The sequence below is a fragment of the Eutrigla gurnardus genome (genome assembly GCF_963514095.1).
Source record: "Eutrigla gurnardus genome assembly, chromosome: 16".
In the NCBI taxonomy this organism is placed as follows: Eukaryota; Metazoa; Chordata; class Actinopteri; order Perciformes; family Triglidae; genus Eutrigla; species Eutrigla gurnardus.
Window position 1 is genome coordinate 9,350,842 of NC_139927.1, and position 23,572 is coordinate 9,374,413.

The following is a 23,572-nucleotide window of genomic DNA, read 5'->3' on the forward strand; positions in this document are numbered from 1 at the left end:
CTAAAAGGCTTGAGAGGAAGAGACTGCGATAGAAACAGGCAGATACTGTACGTGTGAAAATTCCCTAAAATATTGTGGGAAAGAAAGGAACTGTCTATTAATCCTGACTCCTCCAAAAATGAAAGCATTAAATATCATAGCACACACAACGCTAATCAATGAGAACATTATAGTGAGGCCATGGGAAATTAAAAATATCATAATGAATGATGAAGTAAATGTAAACTCACTATTACCCACTACCAGGCTAACATGGCTGTTGGCATATAATGGTGATTTGGTGAGGTCAGGATAGGGGTCTCACCCTCAGTGTGCACCGCAGACACATAGGTCCAGTTGTATCGCTTGACAATGTCCAGGAGGGCCCGGGCCTGCAGGACGTCTGAGGGCACGACCCTCAGGAAGTACTTGAACAGGGTCTTGTCGCTCAGGTCAATGCTGGTGGCAGAGTAGGCGATCTGTGGGATGTTGAAGAGCTGCAGGAGGTTCTGCACCTGAATGGCCACAGAACTGGACCCGGGTCCGATCACTCCTGCAATGGGCTTTTTGGAGGGTGGAGGCTGGTGGGACGGTGTGCCGTCAATGCACCATTTGGACCCGTCCTTGTCATCCCGGATTGAGATGAGGGAGTCCCGGATGAACTCGATGCTCTGCTCCAGGGCCACGGAGGAGTGCCAGCAGGAGTCTCGTATCTCACAGCCCAGGCTGATATTCGGGAGCAGGTTCGGGTCCGCGTTGATCCGGTCCAACGTGTGGAACATGGCCTCCACCCGTTGGATGCCGTACTGCTCGCGGACATCCCCGCACTTCCGCTCGGCCACCTTTTCCGCGGACGGCTGGTGGTGGACGGAGAAGAGCGCGCCGATGATCACGTCTCCATCCATGCGAGCCACGGAGCGGACCACGGCGCGCGGGACCGCCGACCGCTCATAGATGCTGCTGCTGTGGGAGAGCACGAGGGCGCGGAAGAAAAACGCGGGGAGACACAGGAGAGCGAGGAGACCCATCTTTACGCGTGCCATGTTGTGCCACATCGCGTGAGCCGCGCCAACTGTGCAGGCATATTATCTGCTGTCTGTCGATACATCCACGTTTATTCCAGCGACCATGATCTGCGAGCACGACGCCCGGGGCATATCCGCGCGCACCTGCAGAGAAACAAGACACAGTGCTGTGACACGCAAGCGGGCGGAAACTAGAAGGAACGAGGACAGATGTGCTACAGTGTTATGTGGGAAGAGTTGACTATGCACGCATGCTCCATTCCATCAAAGCCCTTTTTTAATTCCTACAGATGACAACAGTCTTCCCGCCTCTCCTATCAGATAACATCGGTGTGCCTTTGAGCAAGACATTTAACTCACACGGAGCTGATCAATGGACAGAAGAAGCTTGACAGTACTGCTGCCCTGGTGTTCAGGTATTTAGCTCTGGAAGGAGCAGCCAGGTTCTCTCTCAACCGGCCGTGTTTTATTACAAATAGCCAGGACTACCGGGAGAGGCTGAAAGTGTTGCGCTTGCTGTCCATTGAGAAAATCAGACAGAGACCAGATTTCAGCACCGTGGACAGCGCGCTTTCCAAACACGTTACACGGACGTCTTTGGTAACTGTCGCCTGGGCTCGTCATCCTCTCACAGACATTCTTCACGATTTGACTCAGCTACTTTGTAATGAAGAAACTACAATCTTTCCAATTTGGATTCGACACGAGGATGGAGAAGAGAACCCAGGTTGCTTTGGTTTCAAACGCACCGTACACTCTTTTTCTTATCCGCCATGCAGCCGAGTATTGATTAATGATAATACAATATACTAAATATGATAGCCAAATAATAGAAGACGAACTAATAATCACACAGCAGAGAGAGAGAGCATAGCATGAACAGTCTGTTCTCGGATGCCTGTACTACATTTGATCAGATTTATCACTGTCTTATTCGCATCATACATTGCCGAGCTGAAGCTGATTTTTCTCTCTCTCTGTCTTCACTGCATCAAAACTTACCTGAATCCTTGAGGCATGTCGCTTCGTCAGTCTTCTGTAGCGCGTGGTCCTCGACTCTATCACTTCAGTCTCTCTCGCTCTCTTTCCCTCTCTCTCTCTCTCTCTCTCTCTCAACTGGAAACGTGAAGATCCCCCGCGACCCCCCCCCCCCCCCCCCCCCCCCACCTCTCTTATGTCGGCACGTTTTTAAAAGACATGCACATCAGTGGATCATTTGAGTTACTGCTATATTATTATTATTATTATCTCATGCGCAGTATTTTCTCCATAAGCAGGTCTGAACATGTTTGGCGGGAAGATATAGCTTGTTTGACAACATCATTAACGGTCTGTATCAAACAGCACAAAACTGTGTTTATGCGTATGACACGTTATTACTTTTCCATCATGGTTGCAGCAACTTTATCATTCACTGCGTCAATAATTCCGTTAGGGGGAGTGAGATTAGGTATTGGTGTCGGGCGCTTGACAGCTCGCAATAACTGAAGGGAGTTCACGGGATTGTAGACTGACAAGCGCTAACAACAAACGGAGGGAGGCGTCAAGCAGCGCTGTCCTTCACGGCTAAAACGTCTCATATGCTGCCTCCTTGAGTATCGTTGAGGCCCCCTGGCTTCTAATAGGCCATGGGTGTTTTCAGCACCTCGGACAGCAGCCGACAGCTCGCATCGCGCCACCTAGCGCTTGATTGAAGGTCATCAATGACATAGACATAGCAGGCCAATGGAAGACAATCGTAGATCTAACCTGCTGAACAGTTTCACTGACTTTAGCAGGAGATTAACATTTATGCCACAGTTATGCCTAAATCACAACTGATTTAGACCTGAGGAAACATATTTTCATTAGATTTTACATGAGTATATATTTTTTCTAAGCACTGATGGTTTGTCTGATGGTCAACTTGAGGGGTTTTGCCCGGAACTGTAAACTATCCCTGAGTAGAATTGTCTGGGTGAGTCTTAATGGTTTAACTCCCGGGGGGCATGCAGTTTACTTGCTATGTTCTTGTCATGACTCACGCCAGGCGGTATAAATCACAAATAAACTTATAAAAGAGTCGCCGTGACTCTGCAACTGCTAGTGCTCTGGGCTTGGCGAGCGAGCATCTGATATTGAACCTGAATAAAAGTGACATGTTTGAGGAGGGGAGACGACTTGGATGCTGCAGCCACACACAGGGCGACGGCGGTATGCACGGTTTATTCTAGGACTGCAGTCTGTGTGGGTTGACCACAAGTCTTTCCTGCGATGACCTAAGGCAAAAGGGTTATTTTTATTTGGATGATGGAGTACTGCCAAGAGAGACCATCCAATTATATAATGATCGATTAAAGGAATGGTATAAAATAGGCATATTGCAATGCCTTAAAAAATAAACACACATTTCTATTTTTCCTCCTCCAAACATAAACCATATCAATCAATTTTTTGGCAAGCCCATCTTTCATGGCCTGGCTTTGTGCAACTCGGTGGAATCAGGAAATCTGGCGCTTATTCAGCAACATCCATCCTTTTTTCACCTGATATTTTTGATTGATTTTGATTGATAGACTTTTAAAAAACGCGACAGACAACAGATCAAAGAATCCAATATAAATAGTTTGTGGACTAGCGGGTAGTGCCATCAGTCAGACCATCATCAAGTTTTAGATCCATCCATCTATTCATCCACTCATCCTTCTTTTTCTTCTTCAACCTTGTACTTGTATTGTCTGTCTCATGGGTTGGTAGGCATCTGCACGGTGCATGGTCAGTGTGTGTGTGTGTGTGTGTGTGAGAGAGAGAGAGAGAGAGAGAGAGAGAGATCTGGAGTCTGGTCTCATTATGGTCAACCTTTTGGTCTCCTCTGGCCTCAACAGAACTTAAGTATCAGAGTTCTTTATGGTTGCCTGGCAAAAGTAAACCTCAAAGCAGGCAATCGGTGAAATACTAATGTTGACAGTATTCTTGGATTCATGGTAAATCTAATATGCAGTGAAAAATCACCATACATCATATCTCATACTAACGTGTATTTCAATCATAAGAAAGTCATTGCAAATTCTGATTCATTGATCTATGTTTCCATTTTACATCATGTAAATGATGATGGTCCCACTGACTATGGGTTTGTTTCAACACCTCATGACAAGTGTATAACACTGTCCCGCTGATGTGTCCATGAGTCAGCTCCTCCTGCTCCAGGGGTAATTTTTGTAGGCGACCCTGACCTCAAATCTCTCAGTTAACGACCAAAAAAAAAAAAAAAAAAATGCAGGCAGTCTCAGCATTACCAGCTAGGAGCCTGCGTGACAAAACTAGTACAACAGTGACCTCTCCTGTTGTTTACAGGGCACTGCATGCTATTTTTTAATGTCCAAAGATAATTAGGTCTAAGAGTTGTGATGTTTGCGAGGTTTTTTTCAATGAGTTTTGTGTCTGATTTACTTGTTGATATGGACACATGCACGTTTAAAATTAACATCCATGCCAGGTACAGGTTTGTATATCTGATAATATAAAAGTAGGCTACAATTTCTGTCAACTGTTTGCAGATATCATAGTGTATTTTAAATGGAAGTACACAAACGTTACTTTCGGTCTAAATAGTTTGATCGAATGCGTAAATACGTTATTAAAATATTAGAATTTCTTTTTTGTTTAACCTTTCATATAATTTTGTCAAGACATTAACTATATATACACACACAAGTGAATTTTTTCCTCTACTGTTCTTGTTGCTTTTCGTTTTCATGCCCAGGGGAATCCTTGTAAAGATAAATGTAAATGTCAATAAAGTTTTAAAGGAAAAAAAATGGAGGCTGAGTGCAGTGCAACAAGGATTGTAGTTAACGTTCGCGATCGTTAGCAGTTTCTCAAGAGAGGTAACTACAATAACAGCTGGCTGTACAAAGATATAACAAACCCAGAATATCTTATCGTATGTTTTCCTACCAACACAACGAAAAGGTGAGAAGCTACTCGCGTGCTAACCCAACATTAGCATACTAAGTTAGCTTGTTATGGACTTCCGAGCTGGCTAGCTGTTGTTAGTCAACATTAGCCGTGCCAGTGTAAGCTAGCTCGCCGATGTTGCAAAAACAAGTTAATTTAACAGCGAAATAACAGTTGACAACAAACTGGCTTGCAGTACGAGGTTGTATACAAAGTGTACACAGTTGCTAAAGTTTGTCTCGTCATCGTCGGTTCTTTGGCCACAGTGCTGTGTTTCTGGTAGGAGGCTGCCCCAGTTGTCATCAGTGTATGCTGCTTATTCGGGCCACTTTTAAGTTAAGTGAGCCAGCCTTATTAACTGATTAAGCTAAAAGTAGTATAACCTAAGCGGGTATGGTACATATTCACCACAGTTACGATCAAATGTACCATTTCATGGCTCGGTGACTAGAGAGTGCACGGTTAATGTTTATGCAAGGTGCATTTTTTTCAAATTTGCATTCACGTATTGTTTAGTAAAGTGGTAACGGACGGACTGGTGCTGTTACTTTGCCATCAACGTAGCACATTAACTTTCTCAGTACTCTGTCTGCACATTAAATTATGAAAATACAAAGGCAACCATGTTGGATGTACTGAAAGTAACTCCCAATAAGTGTCCTCCTCTGTTCAAGTTCTTCAGGTAAACTTGATTTCTCATGTTCGAGTACTGTACCTATATTAATTGCATAAGATATGCACTATATGTATTTTTTAATAGTACATTGTTAGTGCAGTTAGTATGTAAGAACTCGCCATACTTTACCATTTTATACTAACTGTAGGAAATGATACAATGTGTACACAATCGGACGCCCATCAAACTGCAACTTTGGCATAATCACACACTCCCAATTTAACTGCAAAATGTCTTACTAATAAAATAATTAATACCAAATTGTTTTGTTTAGAAAGGTCTTTGTGAAGCTGTGATTTCCTGAAGTTTCCTGAAGAAAGGAAAGGGAAGCTTCCTTATAAGGTAGATGTACGAGGCAGGCTTTTAGGTGCATTACAGGACTACACTTGACTTCCACAAACGAGTGGGGGCGCTGTTTCACTGCCATTGTGCAGGCTCTCCTTATGGCAAGTGACGAACATAAGCGGATCAGACTAATTGGTTTTGCTTAGTGATTCAGTTTGTTTGGTAGAGTTGCATTGGCTTTGTTAATGTTTTCATATGAGCAGGCTGTTATGTTAAGACGGCAGGCTCGAATCACTTTTAGCACAAATAACAAAATATTGACATCAGTTATATAATTTCCACCATGTTTGTTTAATGTGTAATCCCTGTAATGCTAATTATGAACCCCAATATGACAGCTAGTAATGACCCCCCCCCCCCCCCCCCCCCCCCCCCCCCCATGGATCACTGAAGTATCTTTTGTCTTGTCTTATCTCATCCTAATACACGATACATTGAGATAATTTGCTCTCTGTTTCTCTCTGTTTATTTGGCAGGACAGTGGATTTTCTCACAGTCACCATCAGAACATTTCCACTCCTTGAGGTCTGAAGATGGGGGACGACCATGTTCACTGTCTGTCCTGTGTTAATCAGAGATGCATGGTCAGACCTCAAGCAGGCATTTCTTGTGATATCATCACCTGTCCTCTGGTGTGTGGGGCTGTGTTTCACTCCTGCAAAGCTGATGAGCACCAACTTATGTGCCCACTGGTGAGGGTTCCCTGCCTAAACAGTGGCTATGGCTGCCCTGCTACCTTGGTGCGAAACCAAATGTATGCACACCTTGAAGTGTGTCCAGCTGGAGTGGTGTCCTGCACGATGGAGTGGAACAGATGGCCAGTTAGCTGCCTGGACTATTCTTCCTATGAGAGATTGAGTCATGTGGTGGAGGAGATGGAGCAGCTAGATATGGCACTAGCTCTTCAGGACCAACGTACACTACTCGAGTCCCTCAAGGTGATTGCCATGACACCTACTGCAGAAGGAGAGCCACCTGTCCCTGATAGTAAGGAGAATAGAGCAGCAGACTCGGCTTTGCTTACATCTGCCCCTGAGGCCACCAGCATTATTGATTCCCCTTCACAGTCATCATCCCCACATCAGACACAGCCTCATCCACCAGGCTCGGCAAAGCAGAGAATTGTCAGTGGAATTAATGGCTTGAATGAGGAGCACTTCAGTAAACTCTACGAGGCCACAGTAGAGACTGCAAGGAGCTTAGCTGCTGCTTTGGACTTTGTTAGCAGTACCAACTCTGTTGACAGCAGCACAGTGTGTGTAAACCGAGACCGTAAGAATGGACAGGAAGACAAAACTCCCATAGAAGATGATGGTTTGAATAAGAGAGAGATGGAAGGGCAAAGTGTTTGTTCTAGCTGTTTAAGAGGAAATGGGGCTGATCTAAATATTTTAAAGACAACAAATGGACCACTGTCGGGAGCAACGGTGGCCTGTCTGGAGACAGACTGTCCCGTTGAGGTGCAAGATGACATGGATGCTGGGGGTTTTCAGGAGCCAGTCACCCCTCGAATGGTATCTCCAGTGCATGTCAGTCAGGGTGTGGCACAGAGGGCTGATCATGTCGTCCTGGAAGACAGAGGGATAGTCCTTTTAGAAAACCATGTGCCTGAGCGTACGTTCCACAACTACCAGTTTTTTAGGGGCCAGGGCCAATGTTCAGTACCTAATGGACGCATAGGTTTCATCCCAGAGAGGTCATTGTATAGATTGCGACCTAAAATGGAGGACAAGGCGGTAGATACATCGGATCTGGAACAGGATGAAGACCCCATGGGTCTTGGAGAAATTGATCTGATCACAGCAGCACTGCTCTTCTGTTTAGAGGAGTCTAGAGAGTGTAGAAGGATCTCTGATAAAGTCTATGTTGACAGCTACCATATTGACTTTGGTACACAGACTTTCACTTTTCCTGCAGCAATCTTGGTAACCAACACTAGAGTGGGTGACATTGCCTCTGCATCTGCCTGTGACCATGCTGCCCCTCAGGTCTCCTACCCCAGCCCTTTCCGCACTCTCCGCCTCGGCCTTGTCCTGGAAGCTCTGGAGGTGGAGGCAGTCCCACATAACCGCTACCTCCCTCCTAACCCTCGCTACCAGCACATGTTCCCTTTCGTCTGTGGTCAGTCATTGCGTCGGGACCAGTTTTCTTCCCATTTCATAAACGTCCATGGTGACATACACGCTGGCCTCAACGGTTGGATGGAGCACCGATGCCCACTGGCATATTATGGCTGCACATTTTCACAGCGGCGATTTTACCCATCCACCAAAGGGGCTAAAGTGGTTCATGACAGGCACCTCAGATCCTTTGGAATTCAGCCTTGCCCAAGGGCAAAACTTCCAAGCGACTTCCAGTCTGACCAAATTAGTGGGCTTCCTATTGAGATACTGTGGCACATAGCTGGGTTCCTGGACAGTTTCAGCCTGTGCCAGCTGTCTCTGGTGTCACGGACTATGAGGGAGGTGTGTGCCAGTCTCCTCCAGTCGAGGGGCATCGTGGAGCTGCAATGGGAGCGAAGACAAAGTCCTGGTGTCCCTGGCACTGTGTCATGGCAGATTAAAAATAGAGTGAGTAGAAAACGTGTGGTAAACCTACTGTATTTCAGATTTTTAAAACATCTAAATATTTTATCAAAACGGCTTCAAATGTATATATTTTTTTCACAAAAGGCAACATCCCTATTTGGTGATGCCACTGTAGTTTTACAGTAGATGCTACAGTATTACACACCCAAAACATTGACCATATTTCTAACAACATAGTATAGAGAATAGTTATCATAAAGCTATTTTAAAGAGATTGATTTTGCAGAGAAGTGCCCCCAAAGCTTTTCAAATTCAAATGTTTGTATATTATGCATTCAGGTAGAAGGACATTTAAATTACTCTGACAAAAACAGGATTATATGTAAATGCATTAAACAAATCAACAGGAGCCCTTCTAAAGGTTTTGACATGCAATGCCTGCTTCATAGTAATAGCTATTTTTGTTTTTACTGATGCAGGTGTGGAGATTCAGCACTGCCTTCAGCCCAGTGCTGTCATGGGGTTTCACTGATAACCCCAGCATGTCGGACCATCTGAAGAAGTGCCACTTCAACACAGTGGAGCACAAGACGGAGCCTGTACCCCTACCTGCCATGTGTACCGCACGAGATGGACACTCACTGCGTCGCGTCCTGCGCCACGTTAACACCTGACCAAACGAGGCTCACCTCTGGTGGCTGCACGAGAGTTACTGTGGTTTTATGTGGATGTTGCAATTACAGATTTTATGTTTTGAAAGCAAATAACACTTCCTGTATTAGACGACATTATAAAGACGCCTTAATGAAATAACACCCTACTTGCCACAATGAAGTTCTGTTTTTGTGGGTGTCCCTATATGTGGATTGCATGGATTTATGCTGAAATGTGTCCTTAAAATAAAATATATTTTCATGAAGACAAACATGCATAATAGATTTATATTATTCTATATGATGTACTGCATAAATATTTTCACTATCTTGCCTTTTAGTTGTAGCCATGGAAAAAAGCAGATTTTTGGTTATATTGCATTATTTCTGCGTGACAGAAGTTATGCCAGCACTTTACACAAGATTTGCTTGTCCTTCCTATGTTGATATCACTCCTCACTGATCTAGTCTTTCTGATTCTTATCAGGGGTGTCAACCCATCGCAAGTCTGTTGTCTGGGTTTGTAGGATGTCAGGCCACGCGTCTATGGTATGAGGATAGTCTGATAATGCATGTGATTTGCTACCGTTTAATAAAATCTTTGCAGCCTTTACGTATTGTTTTGCCTGAGCTCTCCTTGGTTATTCAATATAAATTGTTATTATCCATAATTACACTATTTTCTGTTTTGTAAAGATGTGAAATTATTAAAAAATATTCAAATACAAAAATGTATAGGACCTCTGCAGATGGTCAGCACATATCTTGATCTCATTTCAGATTTTTATGAATGATGTCCTAGATGGCACCAACATTTCCAGTTTTGGATAGATATACAGAAAGAACCGGTCTAGAATGGGGAACCCCTGGGCATGGTCTGATGGGTCTGTCACAGACGGATGTGATGTTATTGAAGCATAGATACCGGTAATACAAAAAAATAAATGAAAAATCATGATACATTTGCACATGCAAATCATAGATTTTAGTCTACATACATTAAAATGTACTGTGGCAGGCAGCTATGGCTTTCTGGGAACCTTGCAGCACAGACAAATGTTTACTCAACAGGACATTCAGCGAAGCCCAAGATCGATTCAGATATGTAAATCATTATTAAACTCCTGAGTCTGTTGAAAGACAGCACCATAACTGCTCATCCAAGTTTGAAAGCCTTCGTGTAACCAGTGAAGCTCCACTGAGAGCTAAGTGCATCTGTTATGGTGACAGGAATCAAAGCAAACCTGTCTTTCAGCAGAGACTTGGAGCAGTTATATTTTACGTCTGGATTCTAATCTGCAAATTGTTTTGCATTACTGTATCCAGGTCACTACTAACTTCAATGATCTCATAGCTCAAGTTAGTCATAGCTCAAAGGCTATGCCCCCAAAACGTATAATAATGTATTTTATTGCACTAATATTGTCCCAAATAGCTGCACCGGTATGGGTAGCAATATGCTATATACAAGGCCGTAGCCAGGATTTTTCAAATACCGAGGTCAATCCCAACTCAACCCTCAAAACAAAAGTCCTCCTGGCCTGAACTGCCCCCCTGACCCACCCCAAGGTCAAAAAGAAAGAAATAAGCACGAATAAAACAGATCAGTGTGGCTAATTACACTTTTATTTTCAGTAATAACTAACATGTTGAACTTCAACGTTCATTTTGTCGTTGATTGAAAAGGAAGAGGTGGAACATCAAGTGATGCTGAACATCTGGTTGTATAAACAGTCATGTAATTCTGACGTTAAGTGGATGAACATGAGGTTTTATATTAAACTGTGTGAGAGAGAAGGTTTTAACTTGATTATCATTAATTAACTGGAATGAAAATTCATGTCTTGAAATTCCTTAACATCTGTATATGGCTGGCCTGGCCTATACTACTGTGTGTGTTTTGTGTGTGTGTGTGTTCATTTCCAGCAGCAATGAAACATAGAGAAACCACTGTTTTGAGTTTCACAAAAATTTGCACAAAAGGAACAAATAGAACACAGAGTGTGTGTGTCTGTGTCTGTGGGGGGGGGGGTTATGGAACAGCTGGCTTGTAATCCAGAGGTGGGGATCTTGTTCTTTTTTCTCCTGGGCTTCATTGGAGTGGATTCTCACCACTAACTGTAATGATATAAAGAATACACTAATAAACAGACATAGGCAATGTACATGAACATGTAATCATTATCAATTCAGTTGACACTTAGTCCTTAGTGCAGTGAATGTATGGCATAATAAATACAGTAATACTTTTTAGCTACAAGAAGTCTTACCTTTTATCAAAACAAGTGACAATTCTTCTGTGACCAGAAGCATCCCACCTCTGGAGGACTTTCATGGGATCTACTGCCATGGTTCTGTGTACATGCATGAGAGCAAGACCAGACAGCCTCTCATCCCCCATGCCAGATCGAAGCCAGTTTTTGAGTCGGCGTAGAGCTGAGAAAGACCTTTCACAGGAGCAAGTGGTGACTGGCAATGTGAGGTACATGCAAAGGATGCACTGAATATTGGGATAAAAGCCCATGTCAATGCTCTGCAGTGTCTCCTTTGCTGATTCAGGGAGATGTCCAGTATACATCTTGAAATGATGTTTCCATCTGTGTATTTCTTGCTCTGCAGCATCAGGCTGGGGCAGGTCCTCTTTGTACCATGACAGGAGAAGATTTTCTTTGCTGTCGGTCAGCTGTGGCAGGGCATTCGGCACTAGGAGGGCTGCAAGCAGCGCTGGTTCATCGCCTTCAGCAAACCTGGTCTTCAGTTCTCTAGTGACATGGTCGAGGAAAGGAAGAAACAAATTCACTCGATAATGCTCTGCAACTGAATCTGAAGGTGCATTGCTTCTGTGTTTTTGTGTTGTTGTTATGCGTTTCTTAACAGGGGCAACATCAGTACTAGCCATCCGCACTGCTTCTTGATAAATGGAGCTGAATCTCTCCTCACAGCGCAGGCTCTCAATGACCTCAGCCACTTCTCGCCCCTCCTTGTAGGCGCTTAATAGATCCACATGTGGTGACTGCAGCCTTGTTGTCAGTGGCAGTATGTAGCCAAGAACTTTGTGGACTATTACTGCAGTAATGATCGTATCAAACGATTCTATGCTGTTTCGCAGCCTGCTGGCCTTTTCTGAATTAAGGCGTGTTCCATCACTTTCAATTTTTTGCAGTGCCGAGTAAATGGGATGGAGCTTCGAGAGGAAGGCACCCACTGTTTTAATTCTGGACCCCCATCTGGTATCAGACATCAAAGGGATTCCTCCTCTGGCCCCCTCACCTTGCTCCTGCAAAACATGGTCTTGCAGCATGTTTTTCTTTGTAGCCGATGCTGAGAAGAAAACAGCTATTTTCTCAATCGTAGTCATCGTGTTTCTCACGATTGGGACATCACTGCATCCATGGACCACCACAAGATTCAAGGCATGGCTACGGCAGTGAGTAAAAAGGGCTCGTGGTTGAAGCTCCCTTATCTTCTTCTGAACACCACCCAACCTACCGCTCATGGTGCTAGCACCGTCATACCCTTGGCCCCGCAGAAAAGCAATAGGGAGCCCCCACTTCTCTAACTGTGCTAGGATGGCATGAGTGATGGATGCAGCATCCTGCTTGTCAAGTGCACAAAAACCCAGAAAATCCTCTTGTATCTCAAAAACCTCTGATACATAACGGATGCAAATAGATAACTGCTCTGTTCCACCTATATCTGCTGTTTCATCTGCCATAACTGAGAAGTATTTTGATTGTTTGATTTTCTGAATAATTGTTTCTTGGATCTCTGCCCCACAGCATGCAATCAATTCATTTTGAATTGATGGTGACACATATGTAGCATTCCGAGGTGCTGTCTCAAGGTGTAGTTTAAGTGTGTCATCAAACTTGGATTTCCAGTTAACAAAGTGCTGGAAGTTGCCATCCTCTTCAAGGGTCTCTCCATTCCAACTGCCACGGAATGCAATATTTCTCTTTCCAAGATTCAGTATTATGTCAAGGATCGAAAGCAAGATGTTACGGTTGGTCTGAACTTTGTCTGAATATGTTTTACTGATTACAGAATGTATGTCTTTCCTTTGTCCTTTACATACATGAAGGAAGTTTTCTGCCAGATCAGAAGCTGCCATATGGCCTTGAGTGTTTCTGTGATTTTGGATGATCCCCCTTTTCTCACCTACAGCATTCTTCCAGTCCTTAAATCCCTCCCTCTGGAATGTGGCATTTGACCCTTTTTGTTTGCCAAACAAAATGCACACACAGCAATATGCTGCATCTTCAGATGGAGAGTATAGCAACCAGGGGTATTTTTTTTCCCACTCCACATTGTATCTGAGGAGCCTTTTCCCAAATTGCCTTTGGGGATATTTATATTGGATTCTGCTCCATTTGTTCTGGAGAATGCTCTGCCTATCTTCATCAGAGTAGTGACTCTGGCCTTTGTAAATTGCTGGGTCATGGGCTTGGGACCAGGTTCTCCTCCTGACTGAGCATCCTGACTCTGACTGGTGACTTCTCCTGCCCTCTCTCTTTCTTCTCGTCCTGACTGGGAATCCTGACTGGTGACTTCTCCTGCCCTCTCTCTTTCTTCTCCTCCTGACTGGGAATCCTGACTGGTGACTTCTCCTGCCCTCTCTCTCTCTTCTCCTCCTGACTGGGAATCCTGACTGGTGACTTCTCCTGCCCTCTCTCTCTCTTCTCCTCCTGACTCTGTCCCAATTTCCTCATCTTTCTCTCCTGTCTCCTCCTCTGTTGAATTTTTTTTAGAAACCAGTGTAAGCAACTGAGTCATAGGTCTACCATAATAACATGTTAGGGCTATATTAAAAAATAAAGTCCAGCACAATATGAATTATCCATCCTAACATAGCAAACTGTTATTTTGACTTATTTTAATCCAGTATGTTGTCATTGTGATTTTAGTATAATTAGTGCTTTGTCTTCTGCAAATGGTGAGCCCAAGACAATTCTACACCTTTGGTGGATAATAAAGGTTGATTCTGTTCTATTACAATATATTAGCTGCATCCTAAGGGGACTGCTTTAAGACTGCAAGGGAAGGTTCACCACTACATGCCATGCCACTGTAGGTTTTCCAGACTCAGAGTGAAGAATAAGCTTCTCGGTAACGTTAGCTATGTGTTGTGTGCTTAACCTAGCTAATAATGTCTAAATAAACCATGAAGTTGTAAAGAATGAATCTGTGAACAGTTGTGGGCAGTTTCCTTGTTTCAAAGAGCAGTAATCCACCACTAGCTGCATCTCCTTTCATTAGTTCTGTTACATTGTCAGTGCTGGTTGGCAAGTCTAGCCTAGCCTAGCCTAGCCTAGCCTAGCATATCCAGCCAATTGCACGTGTTGCCTTTTGACACATTTCCCTCACTCTAATATTATTGTACTTAAATCCTCACCTTCCTTCTTCTTTTCCTGCCTTTCTGTTGGCTTTCCTGCTGCTCCAAATGATAATGTAGATTGTTTAAACCTTTTACCACAGACAAACGGTAAACGTGACGAGTCTTTGCTTCGACGCATTTTGGTGCCACTGACACTGGGGTGCCACTGACACTGGGCTGCTGGGCACATTCAGTCGTGTGTGTGTGTGTGTGTGTGTGTGTAGGTGTGTGTGTGTGTAGAGAGAGAGAGTGGATTGGGAAGGGGGGGGGGGGGGGGGGGGGCGGTGGGGGGAGTGGCCCCCTTGGTTTTACATCCCTGCACTGCTCTGCAGTTGCTTATCACCCTGTTTCAATAATTCCCAACCACAAACCAATGAAATAGTGTTAAGTTGGGATATGTTTGGGTATAGTAAATTTAATTAATTGTTGACTGATGTAAATTAGTTGTTAGATATTTTGTATCGGCCTATTCATGTTCCTACGTGTGTGTCATAGACCCTGTTCCCCTGGCCTGTGATTGGTTCAGTAGCCTAGTTGTGATTGTTTGGTCGCTGTCATGGTGATGAAGCCAGCTAGTTAAGAAAGTAAACACTGAAAAGTACGTCTCCGTTTCTCCGTTTGATTGTCCTGTGTACCTGGCTGAGCATCAAGAAGACATACCACCACAACGAACCCGAAATTCACAGAAGAATCTTTTATTTTAAATCACATCAAACAGTCTGCATGGAGCCGACCTGCTGACAGAATGTGCAGCTGACAGTGACGATTTCATCATCGCTAAACCTGTGTCACCATCTGATCTGATCCTCCCTCGTTCGTGAGGACGGGTCTCCTGGACATTCTTTGTGCTTTTCCTATCTTCATTTCTAACCGGCTCCTTTTTAGTTTTTTATCGGTGCCTGATCTGGTGCGTGCGCGCTCGCCCCCGGTCGGCATAAAAAAATGAATGTTAAAAACAATATCTCGTGAGAAAAAAATAGACTTGTCGCAAAGACAATGAAATGGAAACATTGTAATAATACCTGCGACCACGCTCTATAACAGCTGTAAAAGCTGTACCGCTATACTTATTTTCCCTTGGTTATTGAAGGAAAAAAAAGTCAACTTTTAAAAATTGGAAAGTGAAATCAGTGAAAAAAAAATGCAGAAGACATGACCTCGGTGTCCTCAATGGTAGCTACGGCCTTGGCTATATACCATTATTGTAATTAATAACAGTTCAGTACATGTCTATTCATCTGTTAGATTGTACAAAGTTAGGGAGGGAACACATTTGCCTCTTTAGATCGGAAGGTATGCTTTGCATGTGGATTTGTGTTATTTCCAGGGGAGAAAAATTTGATTGTTTAAGTTTAATACTTTTTACAAATCATAACTAAATTATCTGCTTTAAATAAATGAGATGCAGATACATAAAAAAGGAACCGAACCACTGTCATGCAGTTCAGATTGTTGCTATCCACACAGGATCGCTAGTGAATGACCATGGCTGAGTACAAGCTAGAAGTGACAACAGGTGACATGACAAATGCAGGGACATTTGACTACATATATGCAACCTTGATTGGAACTGTAGGGAAGAGTGAGCGAACTGAGTTGGACAATTATGGTGCAGATTTTAAAACTGGGATGGTAAGTTAAATCCAATTGTTGACCATTGTTCTTAATAATCTCAATATCCTTGTTTTTTGTGCATGATTGTAAGGTAAACAGATTATTTTACTGCACGTATTTAACGTACGTCTCAGAATAACTTGTGTGCTTTGTATTTCCAAATTGTTGATCTACCTTGAGGTAATTTGTACTTTCTTACTTTGTCACAAGCATAAGTATTTTAATGTACCGTAACCTTTTTTGTCCCAGACAGGGAACTACACCCTCAAAAGCAGTTTGTCTCTGGGGAAACTTCTGCTGGTCAAGGTGGAGAAAGCAAAGTTTATGTTTTTCCCAGAAGATGAGTGGTTCTGCTCCAAAATAGTGGTGACCACTCCAGAAGGAGATGTCGTTCTTTTCCCTTGTTACAGATGGATCTCCAGGGAAGAACTGGTGGAGCTCAGAGGGGGAAGAGGTCTGCTTATAGTCCCAAAAGAAATGATTTATAAATCCTAAATATTAAGATTTATTTATCACTTTTTTTTAAATAAATTATTTGTTTTGTCATTTCTAATTTGACTGATGTTTTGTTCTTTTCCTGCCTCAGCCATGAAGGTTTTTGAGGAGGACCAACCCCTGTTGATTGAACACCGGAAACAAGAGCTGATACAAAGAAAGAGCTTTTACCAGTAAGTTGTCATGTGTGCAGTACACTATGTACCAGGAGCTGCTGTTACGGTCTCAGAGGTCTATTTGTCATGTTTTTTGTTCACTTTTTTTTTCTTTTTATTTTGGATGGAAGATCATGGACGAAGGACTACCCTACATTAACCATTTTAATAATGTCTCTGATATCCCAGCTGAAATGCGTTTTTCTGAGTCCAAAACAACTGAAGTATCGCATACAAAAATGATAACGTGGGTTGAAATACATATATGTGATGGACTCCATGAGGCTCCAATATAATCATATTCTCAACTTTCTCTACATAGCGAGCATGATATCAGTATGCTGTTTAATACTGTATTCTGTACACCCTTTTTTACTTCAGCGGTATTGAACTCATGCTTAAGGGGCTGTTTGGATCCACTGAAGAATGGGAAAGCATTGAAGACATGAAAAAAATCTTCTGGTTCAAAAAGACAACAATGTCAGGTAGATTTTGACCTCTGTTATTTAGCAGAATGTCAGGTAGATTATTTGCTATTGTCCAGTTCTGCCGCAAAACTCACCACAACAACGTCGCTGTCATATGTCATCACAATGACCACAATAAGAGTTCTAACTACAATACTGATACAAATATAATGTTAATGTACTTAATTGTAGATCACATGACATGGTTAAGCTATAACCATATAACCATGTAAAATGTTAAAAATGCACTTACAGGACTAAAACTATGTACTGAAATCTTAGAGGTTGAGTAGGTGATTCTATTCAGAAACACTTTATTACTTGAAATCCTCCTAACATACCGATAGCAATGAATAAATGAAATAATAAAATTGTCATCTGTGGCCGTGGCAGGACTGTAAAAAACCTGTCCAACCCAAAAAGTTGGGACGGCCTGCCTGCCTGCCTGCCTGCCTGCCTGTCAATGCTTACTTCGTGTATGTGCGCGGGTCTGAACGTAGGGGGAGGGAGTTTTTCATTCATCTGTATTTTAATCATAAAGGCAAAGATATAAGCCGACAAAACTGAAAGCATTTCCTGTTTTTTCATTGGAGCATACATGTTAAAAAATACATATTTTTGATGTAAAACAATATAAATAGTAGGATGTTTGAAAAAAAAAAAAACCTCAACAGTTATTTTGTTAAACACCAAACAACACAAAATCCATCTCTCTTGAGTCAAACCCTCTCTACAACCTGCAGCCTGTCAGTCAGTCACCAGGGGAACACTGTTTATGTCGAGAACGAAGCACGTGATTTCATTCCTGTTTTGTTATTTGCCATTCTTCCAGAGTATGTTGCAGAGCACTGGAAGGAAGATGACTTTTATGGATCCCAGTTTCTGAACGGAATCAACCCCAATGTGATCAAGCGCTGCTCAGAGCTTCCCCCAAACTTCCCAGTGACAGAGGAGATGGTGAAGCCGTTCCTGGAAGAGGGAAGCTCTCTGCACAGGGAAATGAAGGTATGAAAGAAGAGTGTCTTTATATGGATGATAATATATTAAATGTCTTGAATATTCTTTGCTCTGTCTTTCCTTCACCTACAGAAAGGCAATATATTCCTCTCTGACCAGAAGATGATGGATGGAATAACCCCGAGAGACTATAATGGTGAACCTCTGCATGTGACTGCTGGTCTCTGTTTGTTCTACAAGAACCCAGAAGACAAACCGATGCCAATTGCAATACAGGTATTTAACCAATTCAGCAAAATCAGTGACCGTATTTATTCATATATATATATATATATATATATATATATATATATATATTTTTTTTTTTTTTACCTGTTTTTATCACATTCCAGTTGCATCAACAACCTTCCGAGCAGAACCCCATCTTTCTGCCCAGTGACCCAGAGACTGATTGGCTGCTGGCCAAGATGTTTATTAAAAATGCTGATTCAATGGATCATCAGGCAGTCCATCACCTCCTGAATACTCACTTTCTGGCAGAGGTCTATACTGTTGCTGCTCTCCGCAGCTTCTCTGTGATTCATCCCCTCTACAAGGTATAATACAACACAGGGTTCATAGTACTGGTTTTCTCTTCATTTGAACTGATGATCTTACTTTTTAGTGATTCATTTTTTCATGTAAATTTTGTGGCATTTTATGTTTATCTGGGAGTGGATACCCGAGTAGGACTGGAGGATATGGCCTATATATATCGCAATATTTTGACATCTCATCTAAAGCACTTTGCAAATGCATAATTTAACCCTTTGATGCATACAATCACAATAATAACTAGAAACACTACATCATCTAGTGGTAAGCGGTGAGATGCAAAATTCCATTCCATTATTCCAGCTCCATTTTATGGATGTGGCCCATCACTCCATGATTCCTATCTGGGTTATACAGGACTGTCATGGACACCTCCATGTGGAAGTGACCGACCTGCCTTGCCTCCGTTACAGTCCCTATGCAAGAACCAAACCAGTAGTACCTTTAAAACACTTGTTATCTTCTAACTTCTTTTTTTAAATTCTTCCCCTTTGTCTGTACAGCTGCTGTTTCCACATTTCCGGTTCACGCTGTCCATAAACACTGGAGGCCGCAAATCTCTTTTTGGACCTGATGGGGCTTTAAGCAAAGTATGGCTCTTTAAAATACATACCGGTATTCGTGAATTTTCAGACTACTCCAATATATTACTGCACGATTGCAAAACGAATGGAATAACCTTTGACTTGACAATGCATACAGTTTTTTAATTCAAGAAATGTGTTTGTTGGTAAATATTTGTCTATTTTTGATGTATTAGAGTTCACTTGGATATGAGGGACTGACAGAGCTCATGAGAAGGGCTCTCTCTGAAATGACCTACAGCTCCCTCTGTCTGCCAGAGAACATCACTGCAAGAGGATTGGAGTCTGTCCCCAACTTCTACTACAGAGATGATGGCCTGAAGCTCTGGAACATCATCGGAAGGTTATCTTTAAAAATATATTGCCACTGTCTACACTAATTTATGTACAATCAACTGCTTAAAGCATTTCTCTTTTTTACATATTAACATTTAAACTCTTATTTTACATTTATTATATATTTTATATATATTATTATTGTGTCCACCAGCTTTGTGAAGGCAGTAGTGGAGTACTATTATCCCACAGACAGTGAGGTGCGTAAAGACACTGAGCTGCAGGAATGGATCAGTGAGATATTCACACATGGCTTCTTAGGAAACAAAGCCTCAGGTATTTAACCCTTGTTCTCAAGTCATTTCTAATCACAAGATATTTAAAAAGTTAATAACAACCTAAAATATTTCATAGGAGATGAAGTGAATGCCAATAATAATTGATAATGATTGTGCTGCTTACAGGGTTTCCAGCATGCTTTCATACTGTCGCAGAAGTGATCAAGTTCGTCACCATGGTGATCTTCACCGTGACAGCTCAACATGCTGCTATAAACAATGGGCAGGTAAATAGTTGGGATAATGGGACACGTACTGATGTTTGAGCAAATCTTAGTTAATTTAAACACTTCAAATATGGAGCTAGAACAGTCTCATAATTCACAAATGCACACAGAACTTCACAAATGCACAAAAAAGATTTACAAATGTATTTGGGGATTTGTATATACATGTGACTCAAAACACAAATACATTTTCAATGCACACACAAATGTGTTTCATTTCATATGTAGAAAAAAATATTCACATATAAAAAACAAGATTCATAAACATATTTCCAATGCACACACAAATCTAAAAAAAAATCACAAATACATGAATGTTAAAGTATTTGCAATCTTCATCAAATACGCATTTGGGGCTTGTTACATTCATATATGAACTGTTGGACCTGTATTTACAAAGTGCTTTTAATTTGTAAACCTCCCTGCATTTGTGTGTGAAACTTTTGAGACTCCCCTGCCGTGACTCTGATCCACAAATGCGTTTTTTCTAAGAGGAGGTTGTCTGTAGCCAATCAGATTTCTCCCTCCTTTACAGCCAATCACGTGAGTGTGTTGCGTTGGAGGGATATGGGTGCTAGAGCCAGAATCGACCTTATTTCTGGAGATAATTTCCCTTCTTCCTGTGCTCCCTGTCTTTATGCTGTATAGATTAGGTGTACAGTTATATAAATATCTATTTTTCTTTTATAAAGAAGCATTTTATGGAAGTAATTTATTCCCTCATTCTGGGGAAGATGAACCGGTGCGGGCGGAGTTGTGTTTTAGACTTTTGGGGGAGACACTCACGTGATTGGCTGTAAAGGAGGGAGACATCTGATTGGCTACAGACAACCTCCTCTTAGAAAAAACGCATTTGTGGATCGGAGTCACGTCAGGGGAGTCTCAAAAGTTTCACACACAAATGCAGGGAGGTTTACAAATTAAAAGCACTTTGTAAATACAGGTCCAACAGTTCATATATGAATGTAACAAGCCCCAAATGCAATTTGATGAAGATTGCAAATACTTTAACATTCATGTATTTGTGTTTTTATTTTAGATTTGTGTGTGCATTGGAAATATGTTTATGAATCTTGTTTTTTATATGTGAATATTTTTTACTTACATATGAAATGAAACATATTTGTGTGTGCATTGAAAATGTATTTGTGTTTTGAGTCACATGTATATACAAATCCCCAAATACATTTGTAAATCTTTTTTGTGCATTTGTGAATTTCTGTGTGCATTTGTGAATTTCTGTGTGCATTTGTGAATTATGAGACTGTTCTAGCTCCATACTTCAAATTTATGGAAAATTTGCTTTCACAGAATAGTCAAAACCAGTTGACACTGTGCATTGTTGTAGACTTGTTCATCTGTGGTTTGGTACCGGCAAATTAGCTTTTCACCTACACCTATAGAAGTACACCTTTTACTGGTTGTATTTCAGATTTTTTTTACAAGAATTGATCACACTTATTCGGTGAAATTATATGGTATATGTGAGCTGCTGCAATACATCGACTAGTTGACTACTTTTTGGGAATGACTACTGCAGCTAAAATGTGGTGCAAAGCTTGCATTTCCTTTGCATGTTTCTGTAATTTTTAATATCAGAATCAGTTTATTGAATTTGTTTCCTTTCAAAGTTGATACATATTTAAGCTTCTTTCATAATTCAGTTCGACTACCAATGCTGGCTGCCCAACGGTGCGCTCCTGCTGTGCAAACCTCCTCCAACCACCAGGGGGCAGTCAAGCATGAAGACAATTTTGGAGACACTCCCAGATGTTGGGGAGACAGTCAGCTTTGCAGCGCTTGGTTGGGTACTTACAAGCGAGTACACTGACGAGGTGAATTTTGCGATGATGAATGCTTATTATAACCCAACCATATTTTTACTGTTTTAAACAAAAAATGTTGGATCAATCTGATTTACTGTTTCATTTTGTGATTTTGGCAGGTTTTCATGGGTTCATATCCCAAGGAACGATTTGATGAGTCTGCCTTGAAGCAGATGTTTAAGGAATTTCAAGCAGAGTTGTCCTTCATGAGTGAAGCGATTACAGCAAGAAACTTGCAGCTTGAAGTGCCCTACACATATCTGAACCCTAATCAGATCGAGAACAGTATAACTATTTAGCCAAGCTTGATAGAGACAATTTGATCTTTCTGCATTAAGCCCAAGTTATGCTTCCGCGTTGACGCAACGCAAGGGGGCTTACGGACCCCTTACGTCCTTGCGGACCCCCCTTACGTCCACCGCAAGGGCCTGACGTGCACCTCCCAAAAATCCTAAACTTGCGTCGAGGCGACGCAACACCAACGCAGCGGCATTGGCTGTGATTGGTCCACTAACTACATCCGCTGGAGACCGCTTTTCCGGTTTCCACTCATAAACACCGCCATTTAAACTTTTAATAGCCTACTTGTATTGTTTGCACCTTGTTTTATTGTTTGCACCTTGTCGCTTTTGCACAAAGAAATAAAACACCAAGTTCTGAAAAATTGTGGATGTCAAAGCCGGAAGGTAAACAAATAGGTTATAACGAGGCTAAAGACGATATACGTCACAAGAGTCTCGGTCGGTCGGTCAGTCTTTACAAAAAACATAGCGCCCTTTACCGGTGTGGCATTGAATTGCATTTCGACACGTAAACCCGACGCATAACCATCACAGTCTCACGACTGCGTCCAAGCAACTGCGTGGCCATTGCGTGATCACTACGTGGAAGCATAACCGAGGCTTTAGTCAACAAAACTGGGTAGCTGATTTCTCAATGTTTACCTTTTGATGTTTATCTTTAACTTTTTTTCCTATTAGAGCATCCTATAGTTCATTAATTGCAATAGGTGTCAAAATAATTTTGAGACATGTCAATTTGTGTTTTCCCTTTTAAACAACCCAAAGATATAAAATGCTAGTTTAGGGTATTTAGCGTACTTGTTTTGTCTGTACTGATTTCATTATCCAGCTTTATTGACAGTGGTAGCACACTGTTATCGATGCCTGAAGACTGGTGACTTAACAATCTTCGAAAATTTAGAAGGGTTATTCAAGCCGTCATATACAACATTTTGTGTAAAATACTTGCTCACAAAAATATTTTAAAATGTGCTTGCTTATAATATGTGGTTTTAGCTTTGGATGCTTCGTCTCTCACGCCAAAAATTACGAAGTGATTGTTGACCTAATTTGCAAAAACGGTGGAAGCTTTATATTTGTGAGGAGCATTAGTTAAAAACAATTCAACGAGCATTGACTTTTTGGGCTGTGTAGAATTGGGCTTTGTCAGCAAACTTTTGCAGAATCGCAAAAATATTTGAAAAGTTCAGCAACAGGAGCACATGCATGAAACCTGAC

The 23,572-nt window shown here is 41.9% G+C and overlaps 3 protein-coding genes across 5 annotated transcripts in view; 2 read left to right on the plus strand and 1 right to left on the minus strand.

The window, feature by feature from the left end:
• Positions 1-2,118, minus strand: part of grm1a (glutamate receptor, metabotropic 1a) — a 28,663-nt gene extending 26,545 nt beyond the window's left edge. For both annotated transcript variants that reach the window (XM_084030385.1, XM_084030386.1), the window contains exons 1-2: positions 2,007-2,118; positions 305-1,148 (exon numbers count right to left, since the gene is read on the minus strand). In XM_084030385.1, coding sequence (XP_083886511.1) covers positions 305-1,034 — 730 coding nt within the window. In that variant the 5' untranslated portion in view covers positions 1,035-1,148; positions 2,007-2,118. The remainder of the gene's footprint in view (positions 1-304; positions 1,149-2,006) is intronic.
• Positions 2,119-4,811: 2,693 nt separating this feature from the next.
• LOC311027339 (F-box only protein 30-like) lies at positions 4,812-9,757 on the plus strand. 2 transcript variants are annotated; one of them, XM_084031327.1, is made up of 3 exons: positions 4,812-4,958; positions 6,441-8,534; positions 8,972-9,757. In XM_084031327.1, exons 2-3 carry the CDS (start codon positions 6,498-6,500, stop codon positions 9,164-9,166), a joined length of 2,232 nt encoding a protein of 743 aa, XP_083887453.1. In that variant the 5' UTR covers positions 4,812-4,958; positions 6,441-6,497; the 3' UTR covers positions 9,167-9,757. The 2 variants fall into 2 exon arrangements, with proteins under 2 accessions (XP_083887453.1, XP_083887454.1); XM_084031328.1 differs by having other exon boundaries at positions 4,817-4,873.
• Positions 9,758-15,998: 6,241 nt separating this feature from the next.
• LOC311026778 (hydroperoxide isomerase ALOXE3-like) lies at positions 15,999-22,938 on the plus strand (the record flags this gene model as incomplete). Its single annotated transcript, XM_084030477.1, has 15 exons — positions 15,999-16,151; positions 16,383-16,587; positions 16,720-16,801; positions 16,858-16,867; positions 16,915-17,030; positions 17,165-17,268; positions 18,083-18,255; positions 18,340-18,483; positions 18,600-18,803; positions 19,305-19,391; positions 19,562-19,728; positions 19,876-19,997; positions 20,126-20,226; positions 21,891-22,061; positions 22,172-22,938. 15 exons carry the CDS (start codon positions 15,999-16,001, stop codon positions 22,349-22,351), a joined length of 2,019 nt encoding a protein of 672 aa, XP_083886603.1. The 3' UTR covers positions 22,352-22,938.
• Positions 22,939-23,572: the final 634 nt, after the last annotated feature.

What these genes read in the sequence shown, in the direction of transcription:
- LOC311027339 (XM_084031327.1), top strand. Translation starts at nt 6,498, where the DNA reads ATGGGGGACGACCATGTTCACTGTCTGTCCTGTGTTAATCAGAGATGC. An exon ending in CATGGCAGATTAAAAATAGA is followed by an intron (nt 8,535 to 8,971) that starts GTGAGTAGAAAA and finishes TTACTGATGCAG; the next exon opens with GTGTGGAGATTCAGCACTGC.